This window comes from Cervus canadensis, chromosome 18 (genome assembly GCF_019320065.1).
Source record: "Cervus canadensis isolate Bull #8, Minnesota chromosome 18, ASM1932006v1, whole genome shotgun sequence".
Lineage (NCBI taxonomy): Eukaryota > Metazoa > Chordata > Mammalia > Artiodactyla > Cervidae > Cervus > Cervus canadensis.
Window position 1 is genome coordinate 16182015 of NC_057403.1, and position 21348 is coordinate 16203362.

The 21348-nt window shown below is 52.8% G+C and overlaps 1 protein-coding gene across 12 annotated transcripts in view; it reads right to left on the reverse strand.

The window, feature by feature from the left end:
• Positions 1–411: 411 nt before the first annotated feature.
• The window catches only part of LOC122420192 (carcinoembryonic antigen-related cell adhesion molecule 3-like), a 64040-nt gene continuing 43103 nt past the window's right edge, over positions 412–21348 (reverse strand). The window contains exons 3-9 of one of the 12 annotated variants that reach the window (XM_043435050.1): positions 8921–9199; positions 7764–8042; positions 3349–3460; positions 2118–2146; positions 1764–1795; positions 1104–1145; positions 412–845 (exon numbers count right to left, since the gene is read on the reverse strand). In XM_043435050.1, the coding sequence (XP_043290985.1) occupies positions 780–845; positions 1104–1145; positions 1764–1795; positions 2118–2146; positions 3349–3460; positions 7764–8042; positions 8921–9199 (839 nt within the window). In that variant the 3' untranslated portion in view covers positions 412–779. The other 11 variants (XM_043435043.1, XM_043435047.1, XM_043435044.1 and 8 more) reach the window with 11 other exon arrangements.

Consider the following 21348-nt stretch of genomic DNA (forward strand, 5'->3'; position numbering starts at 1 on the left):
CTCATTGGAGGCAGCCACCAGTTGGGGCCAGCAGGGCCTGGTGAGGAGGACCAGAGCGCTCAGGATGCCAAGAGGCTGCACAGGGGCCTCACCCAGAATATGTGTCTCACACACGACTCTTCCTTCCTTCCTGACTCGTGTTCTAGTGGGTCTCAGGTGGCCCCACATTCTGTGCTCCAGAGACTCCATTCCAAGTGAGCAAGCACTGGGAGGTGTCTGGGACCCCAGGGCCGTGTGAGGACTGCCGAGTGCCCGTGTGGCTGCGAAGGGTCTGGTGACCCTCCTTTCCTGCTAGCATGCCCCCCACCTCCATTCTCACAGCCTTCCCCTTGCTTTCCCACAGGGAATAGATGGGGAGGTCAGGTAACCAGAGCTAATACTTTCCCTGTGGGACCATGGAGAAACGGGAGCAGAGATTCGGGTGAATTTCTTGCTGGACAGGACTCAAGGGCAGTACATTTTGCAAGCAGGGGAAGGAAAGTGCTCTTTATGCAGATCTCTCAGCTGGTCACAGTGGGTCACAGGCCAGTCTCTTGCCCTGTTGAAACCTCCCCCCACTCTGGGAGCTGCAGTCTGAGTTCTGGTCCATCCAGGGTTCAGGGCAGCCTGTCAGGGTCTCCAGGAATCCAGGAGGACCCTGAGCCTGGCCCCAGGTTCCCGAATAGCCTCAGGTCTCAGAGCTGGTTCTCTGCCTCAGGCTCCACCTCTTGACCTCACTCGGGTCTTGGGTCTCAGGTAAGCTCTTTCCCACAGTCCGTAAGGAGACTTGTCTGGAGGAACTAACGACCCACATCTGCTTTGTGGTTGATTTGACAGTAAACATCTGTGTCGGGGCGTAGTAATTCCTGCCAAAGAAAACCGATGCCTTGGAGCTCATGTAACCTTCTCAGATGACTTACCAGGGATTCCCGGCCCCAGGTCTCCCAGGGCTGCTCTGTGGGGGTCTGGTTTTATCAGAGGTTTCTGGCACAGACCTCCCTCTTCTTCATCCCTTTTCCCATCTTTCCTGCTATTTCTTGGAACTCCAAGCACAGCCAGGTGTGCAAGGGGCATTTCTTGAGCCCCTTGGGCATATGGACCAGACCGTGGATCCCCACACTCACCTGGTAGATGGGAGCTGGTGATCTGGCCTCAGGTAGGGAGGCCTGGGCACGGGAGAGAACGGGCATAGGGAAAGAGGGAAGGAGAGTCATTTCTCCCGTGCAGCCATCTCCAAGCCTGCAGCCCCCACCACAAATCCTATCGGGGCCCTTTTTGCCACCCTTGTTAGCCTGGCTCCCCTGACTGATGATCCCATGCCCACTCTCTTCCTGGCTCAACTCCAAGGTTCTCCTGAGGTCAAGTCAGGGGACCAGGGCAGCCTCAGGATGAGGTGGTGGGTGGTCATGCCCCTGAAGCGCATCCAGCTCCCAGCTTGGTGGGACTTGCCATGTCCTAACTACTTTCATGAGCGTCCCTGGTGGCTCAGAAGGCAAAGAATCTGCCTGCGATGCGGAGCCCGAGGCTCGATCCGTGGGTCAGGGAGATGCCCTGGAGAAGGCAACGGTAACCCACTCCAGTATTCTTGTCTGGAGAAATCCATGGACAGAGGAGCCTGGCGGTCTACAGTCCATGGGGTCACATGAGTCAGACACGACTGAGCGATTTTCAACTGCCCTCGAGTGAAGGGTGTCTCACAGTGCTTCAGGGTTGGACAGTCCCCCTACCCCGAGACTGTGAAGCGGGGACGCTGGGGAGAAGAGAGAAGGAAGGGATGTACTTACCTGGGAGACAGAGCCGCCAGAGGGACCACGTCCTGGGAGAAGAAATAGAACTTAGCACTGGGCGTGTGAGGAAGCTTAGCCCATTCTCCGAGGAGAGGCTGGATGTCCACCTTCTGGTGAACTATGGGAGGAAGAGCCCCATGAAGGGAGAGACACTCTGGCAATTTCAAGCCCCAGAGAGGGCGAGGGGGCCTGCCAGGATTACAAGCCTTAGGACAAGCAGCCTAGGCATTAGGGGTCCCCTGTTCTGAAGCCCCAGAGAAAGGACCAGAGACCCTGGGGGTGGCAGGCAGGAAGAGACGCGGCAGGGCCTGACCGGGGCTCCCCGCTGTCCTGGGCTGAACAGACACTCACCCGAGGTGGACGCTGAAGGCCAGTTCCCTCTGTTGTGGTGCAGGCAACCGGGGTTAGGAAAAAAAAAAAGCAAGAGGCTTATTTGTGAGGAGTGTAGAGGGAGGTCAAGGCTTTGGTGTCAGAACATGGGACAGGAGGATCCCTATGTCCAAGCAGAGGCTGGACACCTCCTTTCTCCACAGAGGCTGCTTAGAGGGAAGGGCCCAGCAAGGATGCTGAGGAAAGTCCTTAAGAAGCCATACCTGCCCCGAGTCCAGAAGGGCAGGACCATAGGCTAATAGGGTTCAGGAGAAAGTGGCCAGCAAAGGGACCAAGGCTCTGCGAAAGGCATCCATCCATCTAAAGCTTTGTCTGAGTGGATGCATCACGCCTGTGGAGAGAGCAGGGCCAGTGCGTGGGGAGGAAGGGGGAAGCCAGTGACTCTGGGATCTCACTGAGTGCAGTGTCGCTGCTGTGGCCACCTGCCCTCATCCAGGAGGTGCTGAAATGTGACAGTGGCCTTGTCCTCTGTCTCCATTACCTGGACCTTAAGTGTAAAGACATCCCACCTCCTGCTGACCTGGCACAATGTTGTGTCTCATGCGTCAGGGGCTGTTGTTAATGCATCGGCCACGTGGGGGCATTTGACCCCACTTGGCCTGTCCAGACTTCCATTCTCTGGCCAAGTGAGGACTTGGCGAGGACGACCCTCAGATCCTGGCCCTGTGACAGCCTCTCATCAGAGTAGCTGGATTTAAATATATGGGAAGACATACCTTTTTCTGAGTACTTACAACCTGCCAGCCTACATATAGGGAACTTGGACAAGGAGGGGTCTTAATTGTGTTAACTGATAGATGAGGCTTCTCTGGTGGTTCAGAGGTAAAGAATCCACCTGCCAATGCAGGAGATGTGGGTTCGATTCCTGGGTCAGGAAGAGTCCCTGGAGAAGGAAATGGCAACCCACTCCAGTATTCTTGCCTGGGAAATTCCATGGACAGTGGAGTCCATGGTGTGGCAAAGGAGTTGGACACAACTTCGCGACTAAATAACAGAACAAATGAGGGTGGTGTTAAGGAAGCCGCCACAGGTCAATACCTGGTGAGGGAGGAATTGAAGGATGAGAGAGAATATCCACGGGGCAGTGGGGAGGTCCTGGAGATCCAGGACGAGAATGGGAGGATGGAGTGTCCTTCCTCTAGGACCTGGGTCAACCTGGGGGCAGGAGCAGAATCTGGGAATGCCATTGTACCTGTGAAGGAAAATGAAACATCCCAGGGCAGCCGCCAGTGTCAGCACAAGCAGGAGCCCAATCACGATGCCAACAATGGTCCCCACATTGAGCGCTTGGGTGTTTTCTTGCCCTGAAAGCAGGAGAGAAAGAGAGAGGGGAAGTGGGGTCCGAGTTCACTGGAGGGAATATCCCGAGGAGTCTTACAGGGAGACGTCCTGGTTAGGAGGAAGGAAATGCTCTGCGGTCTGTGTGTTTTCTCATCACAGTGTCCTCCTGACTCTCCCACTGCACGTGCTTGCATCGTTTTACTGCTTATCAAATTTGAAACCTTGGACTTGCTCTAGCTCTCCATTCTCTCACTGTAGCCATTTCCATGTCCTGTTCATTTTCCTTTGAAGGACTCTTTTCTTCTCACATTATACCCCTCCCTCTGTTTTTTTGTTTCCATAACAATTGTTGGTCTTAGAGGATAGCTCCTCTCCAGTCCACTCAACATTGATTAGTAGTAATAATATTAATGAACTGTTTCCAGGTCCTCCTGTGCGACCGGCACAGTGGGAAATCCTTCACACCCATTTGTTCTGATCTTTCCATCCCCACAAGGGAGGGGTTGTCATCCCCGCTGTGCATTCATAGATTTGAGACACACATGCTTCAATAAAGGAATGGAAGTCATAGAATTAGGACCAGATGAAACAAAAATGTAACCAACTTGTTTAACTCTAGAGCTAAAACCCAAAACGCTGAAAACCAAAATATCACCTTGCATGCTGACCCTGTGTAGGTACCCAGGGAAGAATTTTAATCTCATTCACTTCCTAGTGAACATCTTCACAGCAGCCCTAAGATCCAGCTCTTCTTCTATAGCTTTACAGACAGGGAAACTGAGGCACAAGATCCAGTGCTTTGCCTACAGTCAAACAGCTCTCACAAATAATAATCAAACTATGACAAAATTAGCTAAGTTTTGCATAATTAATTAAACACATTGTTCTACAGGCTCTGAAAGGAGACTACATCCTCATTATTTGCATTCATTACACACCCACTTCCAGTGAAATTTCAAGGGAAGATGTAGAGGTGTTGAGGGTCACTCAGAGGGCTCAGCTGGGGAGCTGGGGTCACATCTGCACACTCTGACTGGGAGGAGACCCTACACAGGTGGGACCCTGCATTCTCTGTCCTGACACCGTTGATTGTCTGGGACAGCATCATCTTCTCAGTGATCCGTAAACTCTGCTCATCGATTCACTGACCATTGGATGCATGTCCCCATATCACTTGGTCTGTCTGCACCCAGATTGGAAGGCTCATGGGATTTCTAAGAGGGAGCGATTGACTACCAAAGAGCATGACCTTTGTCTGTGGTTCCTGATCATCTGGACTGGTGCCTCTGTCCATGGAATTCTCCAGGCAAGAATACTGGAGTGGGTTGCCATTTCCTCCTCCAGGGGATCTTCCTGACCCAGGGATCAAACTTCCATCCCTTAGTCTCCTGCATCAGCATTGGCAGGCAGGTTCTTTTCCACTAGCCCCACCTGAGAAGCCCCTAGAGAGGGTGGAGGATACATCAGACGTGAGGACAAGTCCAGTTCTTTGATTGATGCCATCTGAGAGCTCCTTGGGATGAGCCTTCCTTCTCATGGTCCAAAACTAGCCTCTTCTCTGGTGTGGTTGTCTACTCCCATTGTGCTTGTCTGAGATTGACCTGGGTAGCTATATAATCAAGGTCCATGTCTAAAGCACTGGAGTCCTTAGTGTGGGAGGCTGGCTGTCTCCATATTGGGCAGGTCTAAGGAGATCCTGCTTCTTAAGTAAGATGTGTTCTTCCTCACTGTTAAATTATTTAAACAGGGTCGAAGAAAATCTGGAGCTGAAGTAAAAGAACTGAAAACAATAACTTAGATGGGAGACTCCTCATCACATTTGAGCAGGTAGAAGAAAGAATCAGTAAACGTGAAGATAGAAAAAAAAGAAGTTATTCAGACTGGGGAGTAGAAAGGAAAAAAAAATGACGAATAGTGACTCCAGGGAAAGTATTATGCAGAACTCCATCAAGTGAACAAACATATGCAGTGTGGCAGTTCTTGAAGTAGAAGAGAGAGAAAAATGCAATGAAAAAGATATAAAAACATAATGGTTTAAAACTTTCCAAACTAGATGAGATCACGTACTAGAGATGGTTAAGGAACTCCAAAAAAGGATAACTCAAGATATAGACACTGTGACACAATATAGTCAAATTGTTGAAAGACCGAGGGGAAGAGGAAGTGAAAAACGCAGCAGGAGAGAAGTGATTTATCATGTACGGTGGATCTTCAATAAGGTGAAAAGCAAATTTCACATCAGAGTCCAGGGCCAGAAGGTATTGAGATGCCTGATTTAAGCTGTATAAAGGAAGACTGTCAACCAGGAAAGCAATGTACAGAGAAACTCTCCTTCAATGAAGCTCAAATTAGGACTTTCCCAGATAACAACAGTCGAGGGAGTTTATTCCTTGGAGACATGGTATATGTGAAATGTAAAAGGAATCCTTTAAGATGACTGAACAAACATTACACAGTAACACAGAGCCATAGGAACACATGAAGAACAGTGGTCAAAGAGACACGGTAGGTAGCTATCTTATTTAAGCCAGTATTATTGTCTTTTATGTAATCCATTATTTTTGTTTTTTATTTCAAAGGTATTGCATGAAACAATATTTATAAATCTATATAATCGGCATACATTGTATACAGATGGCTGAAATATATGACAGTAAGTGTATAGAATGGGGGGAATGGAGATGTATAGGAGCACATTGCTTGTATTATACATCATAGAATCTAGTTGGTATGTCAACTCGATAGATATATGTTTAAGATGTAACTGTCATCGTCAAGTTAGGCTCTAAGAAAAGAACTGGAACACATTGGAAAGTGGAAGAACAGAATCAAAATGACACATATGAAAGGAAATCACCTAAATCCCAAACAGGAAGTAATAGAGGAATTAATGAATAAAGCATGGAGGACATATGGCAAGTAGCTAGATGGCAGAAGCTCTTTCTGATCAGGAAGTATTTGAATGATAGGTAGCCTCAACCTTCAAATTAAAGGCAGAGACTGACAGAATGGATTAAAATTATAACCCTCTCTTTACTCTCTTCAAGAGAGTCTCTTTAGATACAGAGACATAGAAGGTTGAAGTGAGGAAAAAGATATTTTATGCAAATAGTCAAGAAGAGAGAATTGTGGTGGCTGTATGAGTGTCTGATATAATCACCTCTAAGCCAAAAAAGCCTGCAGGAGACATTAGGACCTTACATATCAAGAAGAGTTTCCATCCATCAAGGAAATCGAACAATTATAAGCATTATGCACCTAACACCACCAGAGTTCTGAATCAAAAATGGACAGGATTGAGGGGAGAAAGAGCTCTGCCATAACAGTGACACTACAACACCCCACTTTCAATAATGGACACAGCATCCGAGAGAATTTCAGTGAGAAACCAGAGAACGTGACAGCACTGTAAGCAGAGACCTAACCGACCAACAGGCAACACAGAATCATGGGAGTTTATGTTTCGCAAATCACAGTCCTCAAGGCCCCCATCTCTCACCACACATGACCACCGCCCATCCTGTGAGGAAATGGTGTTGCTTCCACTGTAGAGACGACGGTGCAACTAAGAAAGACAAGTGGAGGGACCTGGAGTTGAATGTGACGGCAAGCCTGTAATCACAACAGTGCCAACCAACACACTGAACACTTACTGCCTGAAGACACGTCTGCTGTCATTCCCACCTTCACTGAAGCGCGTATTCACAAAGCTCTACAAAGTGCCTCATAAACACCATTGCACACACAAGAAAAAGGAGATTTAGGCTTCATGACTCACTGGGGCTTCCCAGGTGGCACTAGTGGTAAAGAACCCTCCTGACCAACAGGAGACACGGATTCAGTCCCTGGGTGGGGATCTTCCCAGGAGGAGGAGGAGGACACGGCAACCCCTGCAGTGGAAGGTGGAGTCTTAACCACTGACTGCCCAGGAAGTCCCAGGTACTGGTTTTAGTGCTGCTTCCAGTGGTCTGGGGAACGAGGCTTCACAGCAGAGGGCCAGGAGAAATCAGGGGATGAGGAAGGGAGAGACAGCACACATTCCAATTGCTTGAAGTGAAGGAAATGAGATGATAGGCTAATTCCTGGTGGAATTAATAAAGGAAGATTATCCAGGTTAAAATGGTCTTCACTGGAAAACAGTGCCTGCAGTGCAGTAGACACGGTGCGATCCTTGGGTCAGGACGATCCCTTGGAGTTGTGAATGGCAACCCACCTCAGGATTCATTCTTGGGAAATCCCATGGCCAAAGTGAGCTCAAGTCCGTGGTGTCACAAAGAGCTGGACACCACTGAACGACTAACACAGGAGGCAATGATGGTTACTCACAGGTCACACTCAGCCTGAGGGGGTCACTTTTTCTGGAGTTGGCCCTGTTGGACACCTCACACTGATAATCCCCGGCGTCCTTTCTGCTGACGGGGTCTATGGTGAGGGTGCTATTGTCCAGGGACAGTGTCATCCCCCTTGTGAGGAGGAGACTCTGGCCTTTGAAGAACCAGCGTATGGAGACCCTGGTCTCATCTGTGAGGCAAGTCAGGACCACGGGACCCTCATGTTCTGCGACTGTGGTGTTGCTGGCTTGGAGGGAGGGCTGTGCCAGTGGGTCTGTGGAGAGACAGAGGGGTGACTGCTGAGAGGGGGTCAGGGGCCTGGGCCATGCTCCCTCTTCATTCTTGGGGCCCAGTGACCTCTGTACAGGCGCCTGTAAGGAAGGCCCTGGGACTCTGTTCAGGTGACAATGGGAGAGATGATCGCACATCTCCTCTGACCCCCAGATCACACCAGGGGGACCCCTGCCTGGTTGCTGGGACAACACTCTAATATTGGACAGCTCTGCGGTATCAGCCTTGGGAACCTTGATTTTTCTGACTGTGGGGCTATCCAGGCCAGTCAGGGAGTGTAGGATCTGAGAGAACATGTTATGACGGGAATAAAGAGAACCTGGGCGTATTGCTGGGGCCTCACCCTGACAAGCCGGGAGCACTGTGTGGCTGGGTTAGAGGCTGTGTGGCAGGAAAGATTGAGGTTTCCCTCTGGATGGTAAGAGGAATCTAACGGGGAAGTGGTGGGGTGTCCACATCATTTCGAGCAAAAGAGCATAAAGCCACACATGGTGCAATCAGAGGGAAGGGAAGTTCCTGGTCTTATTAGGGCCCCTGGGTCCTTCTAGCTGTTCACAGACTTGTCTGAAAATTTTGCAATCACTACTCTTCATGCTCATTCATTGTGAGTCTGATGTTAATGTGTTTCTCCCATCATGTTCTGGTGATCCTCAGGCACCAAGAGAGAGCAGCCCATCCCCTCCATGTCTTGATTCAAGATGGACCTGCCTGGACTTGCCTGGGACAGGAAGTCATGGCCAGTCTGGGTGTCCAGGAGTGACGGCCCATGTACTTGGACCTGACAAGGATGGGTATGGATTGGCTCTGGCAGCTTTCATTTGCGTGGGCAGCCCAGATCACACAGGAACAGAGGTTACTCACAGAGGACCTGCAGGGTGAATGGGTCACTGCGGCGGACACTCACTGGGTTCCGGGCTTCACACACATAGGGCCCTGTGTCTTTCCTTGTCACACTGAACACAGTGAGAGTCCTCTTGTCCTCGGACAGTTCCAGCCTCGTGCTGCTGGGGAGGCTCTGATCGTTGATCCACCACATGTAGGAGGTGTTCTGGGTCTCAGGACCACATGTTAACACCACAGTGTCCTCGTGCTCCCAGGGGCTGGAGTTGTTGCTGGTGATGACGGGTGTGGGTAGCACCGCTGTGCAGATAACAGAGAGAACACTGCCCCTGAGTTTCCCTGGTGCCTCAGACAGTAAAGAATCTGCCTGCCAGTGCAGGAAACCTGGGTTCAACCCCTGGGTTGGGAAGAACCCCTGGAGATGGGAATTGCTACCCAGTCAGTATTCTTGCCTGGAGAATTCCAAGGACAGCAGAGCCTGCTGGGCTATAGTTCCTGGGGTAGCAAAGAGTGGGACATGACTGAGCGACCAACACTTTCCCTTTCTTTATACCCTTGCATCCTCTAGAAACATCTTTATCTTTTATTTGAGAAACATCTTTAAACAAAAGTGGCATCCTTCGCCTGCCAATCAGAGTCTTTAAAGAATAAGGCAGGTTTGTGTATGGCAAGACAAATGCATGTGGAGCTAAGCTCAGAGAGTGTGAGGCCACCTGCTCTATGTCTGGGAGAAGCACAGACTTCCTCGCGGGTTGACTGTGCAACAGCGTTTAGTGGTGGACAGAACTGGGTGGGATTCAGAGACCATCTGGCGACTGTCCTGGTTTCATCAACCAGCCTCATGAGAGCGTTCCCTGGGATGCACCCCAGGGGATGAGGAGCTGCCCGGAGCTGCTTCTCTCTCTTCCTCCCTGGGGATGCTGAGATTTCTCTGGAGTCTCCCAGTCCCCCAGGGCAGTTGACTAAGAGCCTGGGGACCCTGTACCTATGTGAAAGTCTCATGAAGCAGGATCAGGTTGCATCCCTGCGGGGATGTGGCTTTCAGGGCTGAGCCTTTGCTGGTGACCAGCTTAGGAGCCTAGGGATTTGGTACATGCTTCCCAGTGTCACTGGAGGCAGGAGCCCTGGGACAGGGTCTGGGAGGGGCTTCCTGGGGCTGAGCTTCTCTGTGAGGATCCCTCAGGTCCCTCAGGCTAGGTCTTCACCAAGTCCTGCAGGGTCTTCCTCAGGGTCATGGTAGAAGGGAGGGGCCCAGGGGCCTCTCCCTCGGCTGAGTCCCTCCCATCAGTCAGAACCTCTGTCTACACTGTGTCTGCAGGGTCTGGGTTCCTGGAAAGCATTCTGACCCTTTGGAGTTTGTCTCCACAGCATGCGTCCTGCACTAAATGTTCAAACCCCAACACAGGACACCATGCAGAGAGGGATGGAAGCACCATCCCGGTCTGTCAGTCCTGTGTGTGTGAACAGAATTCACCTCACCCAACACCCCAAGGTCAGAGAAGAGGCACTCACGGTGTACGTGGAGGTGTCCGATTTGTCTTTCTGTCTGTAAATCAAACTGTAATATGAGCAGGATGTAGGATCCTGTGTCTTTCTGGGTGACGTTCTGGATCAGCAGGGTTCCATTGGGGTAAAGTGTCTCCCGACCGCTGTGTGCAGGCCCTTTGGTAGTTACATTAGTGTCTGCTCTATATGATGTGATTAACTGGCTGTTTTCTATCCTTTCTCCTCTGTACCAGGTACAGCCTAGCGGATTCTCTGTCACGTTGTGGGCAAGTAGAAGGACATCCATCCCTTCTGCAGCAAGGGGGGGCACCGTTTCAATAGTGAGCTGGGCAGTGGTGGGGGGGAGCCAGAAGGTTAAGAGTGAGACTAGGAGGGAAGAAAGAGAAATCAGTTAATATTCTGACCTGTGTGGGGGATGGGAAATGGTGCCCTGGGTCCTGAGCAGGTCTCTTCATCCCTCAGCCTTGGTGTGTTTTATACTGTGTGAGGCTGTGTGTGCGCGTGTGTGTATATGTGTGTGTGCGTGTATATGTATGTGTGTATGTGTGTGTGTGTGTGTCTGGGTGTGTGTATGTGTGTATATATGTGTGTGCATACATGTGTGTGTATTTGTGTATATGTGTGTGTGTGTGTGTGTGTGTGAGCGTGTGTATGTGTGTGTGTCCTCCTGGTTCAAGGTCAGCAGCATGACCCCCATCACTTCCGCCCCTCTGGGCTCTGTATTTCCTGTTTCCCCAGCTGTCCCCCGGCTCACTCCCTTGCTGCCCTCACACACCTGCTCACACTCAGGGGCTTCTTGGGAGCTGCCCCCAACAATGACCAGCCGCTGTAAAGACCCTCCGTGTTCACTTGCTGACCCTTCCCTGTCTGGGTCCTGCATGACGCCTGTTAGCGCCTAACAGCACATTCTAGATCTCTCTGCTTGTCTGTCTTCCTCCCCACAGAGCCTGGGCTCCGTGAGGGCAGGGGCTTGTCTGATCCTGGTTACACCCCAGGGCCTGGACCAGGCTCCAGGTATTAATACCTGGGGATGAAGGAAGGAGTGTTCCCAGGAATCCCACAGCCTGGTGTTTGTCAGTTTCTAAGGGTGCGGGGTAAGGACAGTGGTTACTGTCCTGGTTATGTCTTTTTCTGTCGTGACACAATAAAATGTTATTATTGTCATCAGTTTCCAACAATTACTGCTCAGTGAAGAATAACTCACAAAACCTACACCATTTGAGGTCTTCCCGCCCCTCACCAACTCTAGTTCATGGAGAGTCTCCTGTGGCTGAGCCCCCACCCTCCCTGCTCCCCACCCTCTGCCCTCAGTCCTGAACAGAAGTCCTCTGTCCCCTCTCAGAGCCCCGTCTCCCTCAGAGACCAGCCAGTCTCTTGTTCTCCAGTCTCTGCCCACTCCCTGAAAACTGTCCCCTCTCACCTGCCAGGAGGAGCCTGTTCCAGGGGCCATGCCTCCTGCTTGCCGGGCCTGACGGGGGCTCCATGGGGCCTGCTGTCTGCTGGCCCCTCTCTCTCTGAGGAGAACTTCCGGTCCAGAAACGCTCACAGGCCCTGCAGTCGCTGTGTGAGCTCTGCTGTCCTTCCAGCTCTCTGCTGAGCCTCCTCCCGGGGCAGGAGCACTTGGCTGGGTCACGTGGCCCGGGGGCGGGGCCTCTGCCCAGGCCCCTCCCACTCCCTCCCCGCTCATCCTTCCCTCCCTAGTGGCCCCGCCCCCTTCCCCTTCTGTCTTTCTATTCCCTAAACTGTGCTGAGTCCTCTGCCTTCTAGAGCAGTGATTCTCCACCCACACACACAAACACATCCACACATCCACACAGACACCTGCACACACACACACACCTACACACATAAACACCTACAACACACCTACACACACCCACAGCTACACACCCACACACATCCCTACACACACATCCCTACACAAACAGCTACACACAGACACCTACACACACCTACACACACACACACACACATACCTACACATACACCTACATACACACACATGCACACACACACACACACATCCCTACACATACAGCTACACACAGACACCTACACACATCTACATATACACACCTACACACACACACACACACACATACACCTACACACACACACATGCACACACACACACACCCTTGTCTGGAAAATCACAGCCTTGGGGTGTCCGGGTCCGGGGCCCCCATGATCTGGATCAGATGCAGACTGCCCTCCCTCATGCCCTTCTGGCTTTTCCCTTCAGAGCAGGAGCCTGGGGGTGGGGGGTGCATCAGGAACTCTTGTCACTGGGACGTCATCCCCGCAGTGTGTGGGAATCACCTGTGGAGCCTCATGAAGACTGTGAACCCCCAGGTGACACCTTAGAAATGCTGTTTCAGCAGCCGCCCAGGTCACGTGCTTGCCCAGCCTGACTGAGACCCCAGAACCCCGGTTAGGCTGCCGCATCCACCCCTGTGTTGGTCTCTGCTGTGTTTTGATCTGGGGTCTCTCAGCACAACGCACAGATCCAAACTTTCCAAATTTTGCTGGTAACTGTTCCCGTTCACAGAAACCCAGCTGGGCGCCCAGGGTCTTCCTGTTGTTTTCAAATATCTGAGAAGATTGCTTTACTCCCCTCAGGAAGAACACACTGACTCTGGAGGAGAGAAAGGGGTCACATGAGTGATGACTGGAGAGGGGCCTGACCTCCACCTTAGCTTGTCACCAGCCTGGCGTCTGTTTCCTGGGACCACTGCTGCTGCTGCTGCTAAGTCACTTCAGTCGTGTCTGACTCTGTGCGACCTCATAGACATCAGCCCACCAGGCTCCTCCATCCCTGGGACTCTCCAGGCAAGAATACTGGAGTGGGTTGCCATTTCCTTCTCCAATGCATGCATGCAGGCTTTATCACTTCAGTTGTGTCCGACCCTGTGCGATCCTATGGGCAGCAGCCCCCCAGGCTCCTCCGTCCACAGGATTCTGCAGGCAAGAATACTGGAGTGGGTTTGCCACTGCCTTCTCCAGGGACAGAGACCCAGAAGCGGGTGTCAGGAGGAGCTGCAGGTTGCAGGTGAGAAGGGAAAGGTTTCCTGTATGTCCTGGGAAGAGAGGAAGCTGGTGCTGGGGTGTGGGCTGAGTGTGGGCTCCCTGGTCCATGGGTCAAGTTCCAGGAGACTCTCCCTCTCTGTGTCTGTTGCCTGAGACTTGGTTCAGAAACTGTTCAGGTCCTCCTTGCCATTATAGGGCCTCCTCTGTCACCCTGGCTGATTTTTCTGTGGTCACTGTGATCTTTCCCATGGGTGGTTCCAGGCAGGGATGGGAGCTGGCATGGGTGCCCATAGGCCCCTAGAAGGTTGAGCAGTGTAGTGTGGGCACACAGGAGGGGCCCTGAGGGTCTGTTAGAGGAGGGGTCCCCTGGGGTCTAACGCCTGATGATCCGATGTGGAGTTGATGTAATAATAATAGATATAAGTGCACAGTAGTTGTAATGCGCTTGAATTATCCCCAAATCACCCCCACCACCCCGCAACTGTCTTCCATGAATCCGTTCCCTGGTGCCCTTAAGGTTGGGGACCGCTGTTTAGAGGGAGGGATGGAAATCAGGCTCCTTCTCTACCTCCTTAGTCAAGGCAAAGTTCACCTGTTAATTTCCTGTTTATTTTCTGTGCGGCCCAATGTTGCCCCCTGGAGGTCATGAGCAGACCTGGGGACAATGTAAGCAGCTGCAAGGGGTGCAAACGCCAAAGGGTGTGAGCCGGCTCTGTGCCCTGGGCAGAGGGGGGCGCTGACCTCCAGACTAGGGGCTCTCAGCCAGGGTCCAGGTCACTGTGGGTCCCCAGACTTCCCGACTCCATCCCAGGGCAGGGTGAGCCCAGGCAGAGGATGGCTGTTGTTCAGTGGCAGGAGAACCATCCATCCAGGTGGACGTGGGCTCAGGACGAGCTCTCAGTCCCTGAGGCTTCAAAGGAAGGGTCGGTGGGGAGTCTCTGGGGCTTTGGGGCGAGGGTGGCGGCCTGTGGGCTGGACCCCAGAAGGCCTGTCCTTCCCCACCTCTCAGCACTGGGGCTGCACCCTAGTTCTCTGTGTCCCCATCGGTGGTCTGCTCTCGGTCTCCCCACAGAGCCGGGACCTGGGGCAGCTCCACCTCCCCCATCAGACCCAGTCCCCCTGAGATGGAGCAACTGCAGAAGCTGGGTTCCCCTGTGCCACGCTGCCCTGGAAGTTCCCTTCCTTTCCCAGGATGCTTTGGGGGACTGAGATGTCTCCAAGGACCACAGGTGTCCCCCCAGATCAGGGACCTTGGGATGAGGAGCTGCTCCCCAATTCCTGTGAGTTCACGCTGGGGCTCCCCCCTCCCCTGTGGTCACTCCCTTGGGATGGAGGATCAGGATTCTGAGCCACGTCAGGTCTCCGAGAGAAGGAGAAGGAATCAAGCTGCCAGCCCAGGCCCTCTGGGGAGACTAGAAGATTCTCCTGAGTAGAGATGGGAGTGGGTGTGATAATCTGGGAATGAGCAGAGGGTCTGCCTCCTCACAGATAAGCGGCCCCTGTCCTCACTCCTGACTCCGGGAGGAATAGAGTCCCGCCCTGGAGCAGCTGTGGGCACTTGCAGGTCTCCCCCAACTCAGATGCCAGGGCCCCTGTGTCCACAAGGGATATTCTCTGACCCCTCGGTGTCACTCTGGGAGGGGGGTGGGGGTCTGGCTTCTGTTATGTAGATTCCCTTATCTATTTAAAGAGTATATTGAGCATGTGTGACATGTCAGCCGTGGGTTGTGTCCTGGACTCCAGACAATAGGATAGACTTGGGTCGTGGGTGAACACACTTGACTTGTGATGGGGAGGCAGACACTCAGAGAAAATCCTGGAAATAATGAGCTAATTATAATGGAGGGATGCACTGAAGGGGAAGGGTCTGGTGCATCCGGAGTCTGTCATGGAATCTCAGCTGGACTGCGAATCATGGAAGGCACCCCTGAGAAAGTGACCTTTTGGCTGAGACGTGAAGGGTGAGCAGACCCTCAGCAGAGAAGGACAGGGGGCTGAGAGGGCAGAGCTACCTGAGGGGAGTCTGGCCTTCAGGTGGGCCTGGCTGGGAGGAGGAGCTGACAGAGTCCAGTGTGGGGAACTGGGAGAGTGGGGAGGACCGTGGACGGAGTAGGTTGCTGAGGGTCGGAGGCTGCTGGGCGGTGGGAGCTGCTAAGTGGGAAGGAGGTGGGCAGCCCTGTGGAGGCCCCCGACTGTGGAGGAGCTCTGCCGCCCTCTGGTGGCCAAGGAGGGGAGTATAGAAGGGAAAGGCCCTCAAGTAGGTTTTCTCCTAAGACAGCTCAAGCATTTGTCAAGTGTTTACATATCATTTTACAAACCCCAGGGACAGAGGATCCTGGCAGGCTACAGGCATGAGGTCGCAAAGGATCGGACACGACCAAGCGACTAACCCTTTCAAGACCACATGTCATTTATGCTGAATCATGTCCCACTCTGGAATTTGGGGTTGCAAAGAGTTGTATAGACTGAGCAAGTTTCACTTCACAGAAAAGAAGAGGTGGGGTGAGCTACAGGGAGCGTGGACTGGCCTTGATCGCCAGGGCTCAGGCCCGCTGAGATTCCTGTGGACGTCATGGCAGGACGAGACGCCACATCAGCATGACAAAGTCCAAGCTGCCCAGAGCAGATTGCAGGGAGGGAAGATGATGACCACGGCCTCGAGAGGAGTGGTGGACAGAGCACAGAACCCTAGGAGATGTCCACAAGCTCAAGCCTACAATCCGAGAAAGCACCCCACGATTAAGGAAACCTACAGAAGAAATTCAGATCACGTGACTGGGAGATTATTTGGGGTATAGGGGAGATATGGTGGGGGTGACTTGGAGATTATGGTGGGTAACGTATTGGGCTGAGTCCAATATTCACAATGTTCCAAGGCAGGAGAGGCAGAGCCAGAGGAGATGGGATGATGGAAGGAGAGCTTGGGGAGCTTCAAGATGCTCCACTGCTGGCCGAATGTGGAGGAAGGGGCCACAAACCCAGGAAAGCAGGCAGCCTCTCACAGGTTGGAAAGGCAAAGAAATGAATTGTCTGTAGAATCCAGAAAGAACAGGGTCATACTGACAACTTGATTTGTGCCACTAAATTTGTGGTCATTTGTTACAGAATAAGGAACACTAAGAAGTGTCACCTTGTCTCATCCAAGACTGTATGCCTGGGGGATAAGTAATTTAGACCTAATCATGATCGGAAGCTTTGCAGGTGGTTTTTCTGACCTCTCATCTCAGCACAAATGACACTTGCCACTGGCTGAGCATGCTTGTCGACTGTGGGCTCTGAGCCTTAGTGCACACACCTGCTACATTTATGTGAGTGTGGGCACCTGATCCGAGCAGACTTATATGAGAACAGCACCCCTCCCAGGGACCTCAGGGAGAGACTGAGGTCAGGTGTGTGGTGGTGGCTGCAGGTGAGATCTGGGTGGGAAGGGCCCACGGGACACTTTGAGGAGGGGACAGGTGAGCCCTTTGCCGTGGTAGCCAGGTTGAGTTTTAGGTAGAGGCTGCAACTCCGCCCTGAGGCTCACGTGTGTGTGTGTGCTGGGAGCAGGCTCACGATCCACATCGGAAAGCACAGTGGAAACCAGCGGGAAGTGGACAGAGGTCATGGGAAGTTCCTGGGAGGGCCTTGCTCAGAGCATGGCTTCTGGGTCCCTCCTACTTTGGTGACTCTGATTGTTCCTCTGTCCCCCCAGAGGGAACGATGACCTCAGGGCTCAGGCCCTTAGGGACACGACAGAAACCCATGCAGAGAGTAGACATTCTGCATCCTAGATCTGTGGACAAAAGTTCCCGTCCCATCGCTGACTCAGTGTATATTAGTTGAAGCAAACTCCAGGGGACAGTGAAGGACGGGGAAGCCTGGGGTGCTGCAGTCTATGGGGTCCCAGAGAGTCAGAAACAAGTTAACAACTGAACAACAAAAACTCATTGGAGGCAGCCACCAGTTGGGGCGAGCAGGGCCTGGTGAGGAGGACCAGAGCGCTCAGGATGCCAAGAGGCTGCACAGGGGCCTCACCCAGAATATGTGTCTCACACACGACTCTTCCTTCCTTCCTGACTCGTGTTCTAGTGGGTCTCAGGTGGTCCTACATTCTGTGCTCCAGAGACTCCATTCCAAGTGAGCAAGCACTGGGAGGTGTCTGGGACCCCAGGGCCGTGTGAGGACTGCCGAGTGCCCGTGTGGCTGCAAAGGGTCTGGTGACCCTCCTTTCCTGCTAGCATGCCCCCCACCTCCATTCTCACAGCCTTCCCCTTACTTTCCAAAGGGAATAGATGAGGAGGTCAGGTAACCAGAGCTAATACTTTCCCTGTGGGACCATGGAGAAACGGGAGCAGAGATTCGGGTGAATTTCTTGCTGGACAGGACTCAAGGGCAGTACATTTTGCAAGCAGGGGAAGGAAAGTGCTCTTTATGCAGATCTCTCAGCTGGTCACAGTGGGTCACAGGCCAGTCTCTTGCCCTGGTGAAACCTCCCCCCACTCTGGGAGCTGCAGTCTGAGTTCTGGTCCATCCAGGGTTCAGGGCAGCCTGTCAGGGTCTCCAGGAATCCAGGAGGACCCTGAGCCTGGCCCCAGGTTCCCGAATAGCCTCAGGTCTCAGAGCTGGTTCTCTGCCTCAGGCTCCACCTCTTGACCTCAACTGGGTCTTGGGTCTCAGGTAAGCTCTTTCCCACAGTCCGTAAGGAGACTTTCCTGGAGGAACTAATGACCCACATCTGCTTTGTGGTTGATTTGACAGTAAACATCTGTGTCGGGGCGTAGTAATTCCTGCAAAAGAAAACCGATGCCTTGGAGCTCATGTAACCTTCTCAGATGACTTACCAGGGATTCCCGGCCCCGGGTCCCCCAGGGCTGCTCTGTGGGGGTCTGGTTTTATCAGAGGTTTCTGGCACAGACCTCCCTCTTCTTCATCCCTTTCCCCATCTTTCCTGCTATTTCTTGGACCTCCAAGCACAGCCAGGTGTACAAGGGGCATTTCTTGAGCCCCATGGGCATATGGACCAGACCGTGGATCCCCACACTCACCTGGTAGATGGGAGCTGGTGATCTGGCATCAGGTAGGGAGGCCTGGGCACGGGAGAGAACGGGCATAGGGAAAGAGGGAAGGAGAGTCATTTCTCCCGTGCAGCCATCTCCAAGCCTGCAGCCCCCACCGCAAATCCTATCGGGGCCCTGTTTGCCACCCTTGTTAGCCTGGCTCCCCTGACTGATGATCCCATGCCCACTCTCTTCCTGGCTCAACTCCAAGGTTCTCCTGAGGTCAAGTCAGGGGACCAGGGCAGCCTCAGGATGAGGTGGTGGGTGGTCATGCCCCTGAAGCGCATCCAGCTCCCAGCTTGGTGGGACTTGCCATGTCCTAACTACTTTCATGAGCGCCCCTGGTGGCTCAGAAGGCAAAGAATCTGCCTGCAGTGCGGAGCCCGAGGCTCGATCCGTGGGTCAGGGAGATGCCCTGGAGAAGGCAACGGTAACCCACTCCAGTATTCTTGCCTGGAGAAATCCATGGACAGAGGAGCCTGGCGGTCTACAGTCCATGGAGTCACATGAGTCAGACACGACTGAGCGATTTTCAACTGCCCTCGAGTGAAGGGTGTCTCACAGTGCTTCAGGGTTGCACAGTCCCCCTGCCCCGAGACTGTGAAGCGCGGACGCTGGGGAGAAGAGACAAGGAAGGGATGTACTTACCTGGGAGACAGAGCCGCCAGAGGGACCACGTCCTGGGAGAAGAAATAGAACTTAGCACCGGGCGTGTGAGGAAGCTTAGCCCATTCTCCGAGGAGAGGCTGGATGTCCACCTTCTGGTGAACTATGGGAGGAAGAGCCCCATGAAGGGAGAGACACTCTGGCAATTTCAAGCCCCAGAGAGGGCGAGGGGGCCTGCCAGGATTATAAGCCTTAGGACAAGCAGCCTAGGCATTAGGGGTCCCCTGTTCTGAAGCCCCAGAGAAAGGACCAGAGACCCTGGGGGTGGCAGGCAGGAAGAGACGCGGCAGGGCCTGACCGGGGCTCCCCGCTGTCCTGGGCTGAACAGACACTCACCCGAGGTGGACGCTGAAGGCCAGTTCCCTCTGTTGTGGTGCAGGCAACCGGGGTTAGGAAAAAAAAGCAACAGGTTTATTTGTGAGGAGTGTAGAGGGAGGTCAAGGCTTCGTTGTCAGAACATGGGACAGGAGGATCCCCATGTCCAAGCAGAGGCTGGACACCTCCTTTCTCCACAGAGGCTGCTTAGAGGGGAGGGCCCAGCAAGGATGCTGAGGAAAGTCCTTAAGAAGCCATATCTGCCCCGAGTCCAGAAGGGCAGGACCATAGGCTAATAGGGTTCAGGAGAAAGTGGCCAGCAAACGGACCAAGGCTCTGCGAAAGGCATCCATCCATCTAAAGCTTTGTCTGAGTGGATGCATCACGCCTGTGGAGAGAGCAGGGCCAGTGCGTGGGGAGGAAGGGGGAAGCCAGTGACTCTGGGATCTCACTGAGTGCAGTGTCGCTGCTGTGGCCACCTGCCCTCATCCAGGAGATGCTGAAATGTGACAGTGGCCTTGTCCTCTGTCTCCATTACCTGGACCTTAAGTGTAAAGACATCCCACCTCCTGCTGACCTGGCACGATGTTCTGTCTCACGCATCAGGGGCTGTTGTTAATGCATCGGCCACGTGGGGGCATTTGACCCCACTTGGCCTGTCCAGACTTCCATTCTCTGGCCAAGTGAGGACTTGGCGAGGACGACCCTCCGATCCTGGCCCTGTGACAGCCCCTCATCAGAGTAGCTGGATTTAAATATATGGGAAGACATACCTTTTTCTGAGTACCTACAACCTGCCAGCCTACATATAGGGAACTTGGACAAGGAGGGGTCTTAATTGTGTTAACTGATAGATGAGGCTTCTCTGGTGGTTCAGAGTTAAAGAATCCACCTGCCAATGCAGGAGATGTGGGTTCGATACCTGGGTCAGGAAGAGTCCCTGGAGAAGGAAATGGCAACCCACTCCAGTATTCTTGCCTGGGAAATTCCATGGACAGTGGAGTCCATGGTGTGGGAAAGGAGTTGGACACAACTTCACAACTAAATAACAGAACAAATGAGGGTGGTGTTATGGAAGCCGCCACAGGTCAATACCTGGTGAGGGAGGAACTGAAGGATGAGAGAGAATATCCACGGGGCAGTGGGGAGGGCCTGGAGATCCAGGCCGAGAATGGGAGGGTGGAGTGTCCTTCCTCTAGGACCAGGGTCAATCTGGGGGCAGGAGCAGAATCTGGGAATGCCATTGTACCTGTGAAGGGAAATGAAACATCCCAGGGCAGCCGCCAGTGTCAGCACAAGCAGGAGCCCAATCACGATGCCAACAATGGTGCCCACATTGAGCGCTTGGGTGTTTTCTTGCCCTGAAAGCAGGAGAGAAAGAGAGAGGGGAAGTGGGGTCCGAGTTCACTGGAGGGAATATCCCGAGGAGCCTTACAGGGAGACGTCCTGGTTAGGAGGAAGGAAATGCTCTGAGGTCTGTGTGTTTTCTCATCACAGTGTCCTCCTGACTCTCCCACTGCACGTGCTTGCATCGTTTTACTGCTTATCAAATTTGAAACCTTGGACTTGCTCTAGCTCTCCATTCTCTCCCTGTAGCCATTTCCATGTCCTGCTCATTTTCCTTTGAAGGACTCTTTTCTTCTCACATTATACCCCTCCCTCTGTTTTTTTGTTTCCATAACAATTGTTGGTCTTAGAGGATAGCTCCTCTCCAGTCCACTCAACATTGATTAGTAGTAATAATATTAATGAACTGTTTCCAGGTCCTCCTGTGCGACCGGCAGAGTGGGAAATCCTTCACACCCATTTGTTCTGATCTTTCCATCCCCACAAGGGAGGGGTTGTCATCTCCACTGTGCATTCATAGACTTGAGACACACATGCTTCAATAAAGGA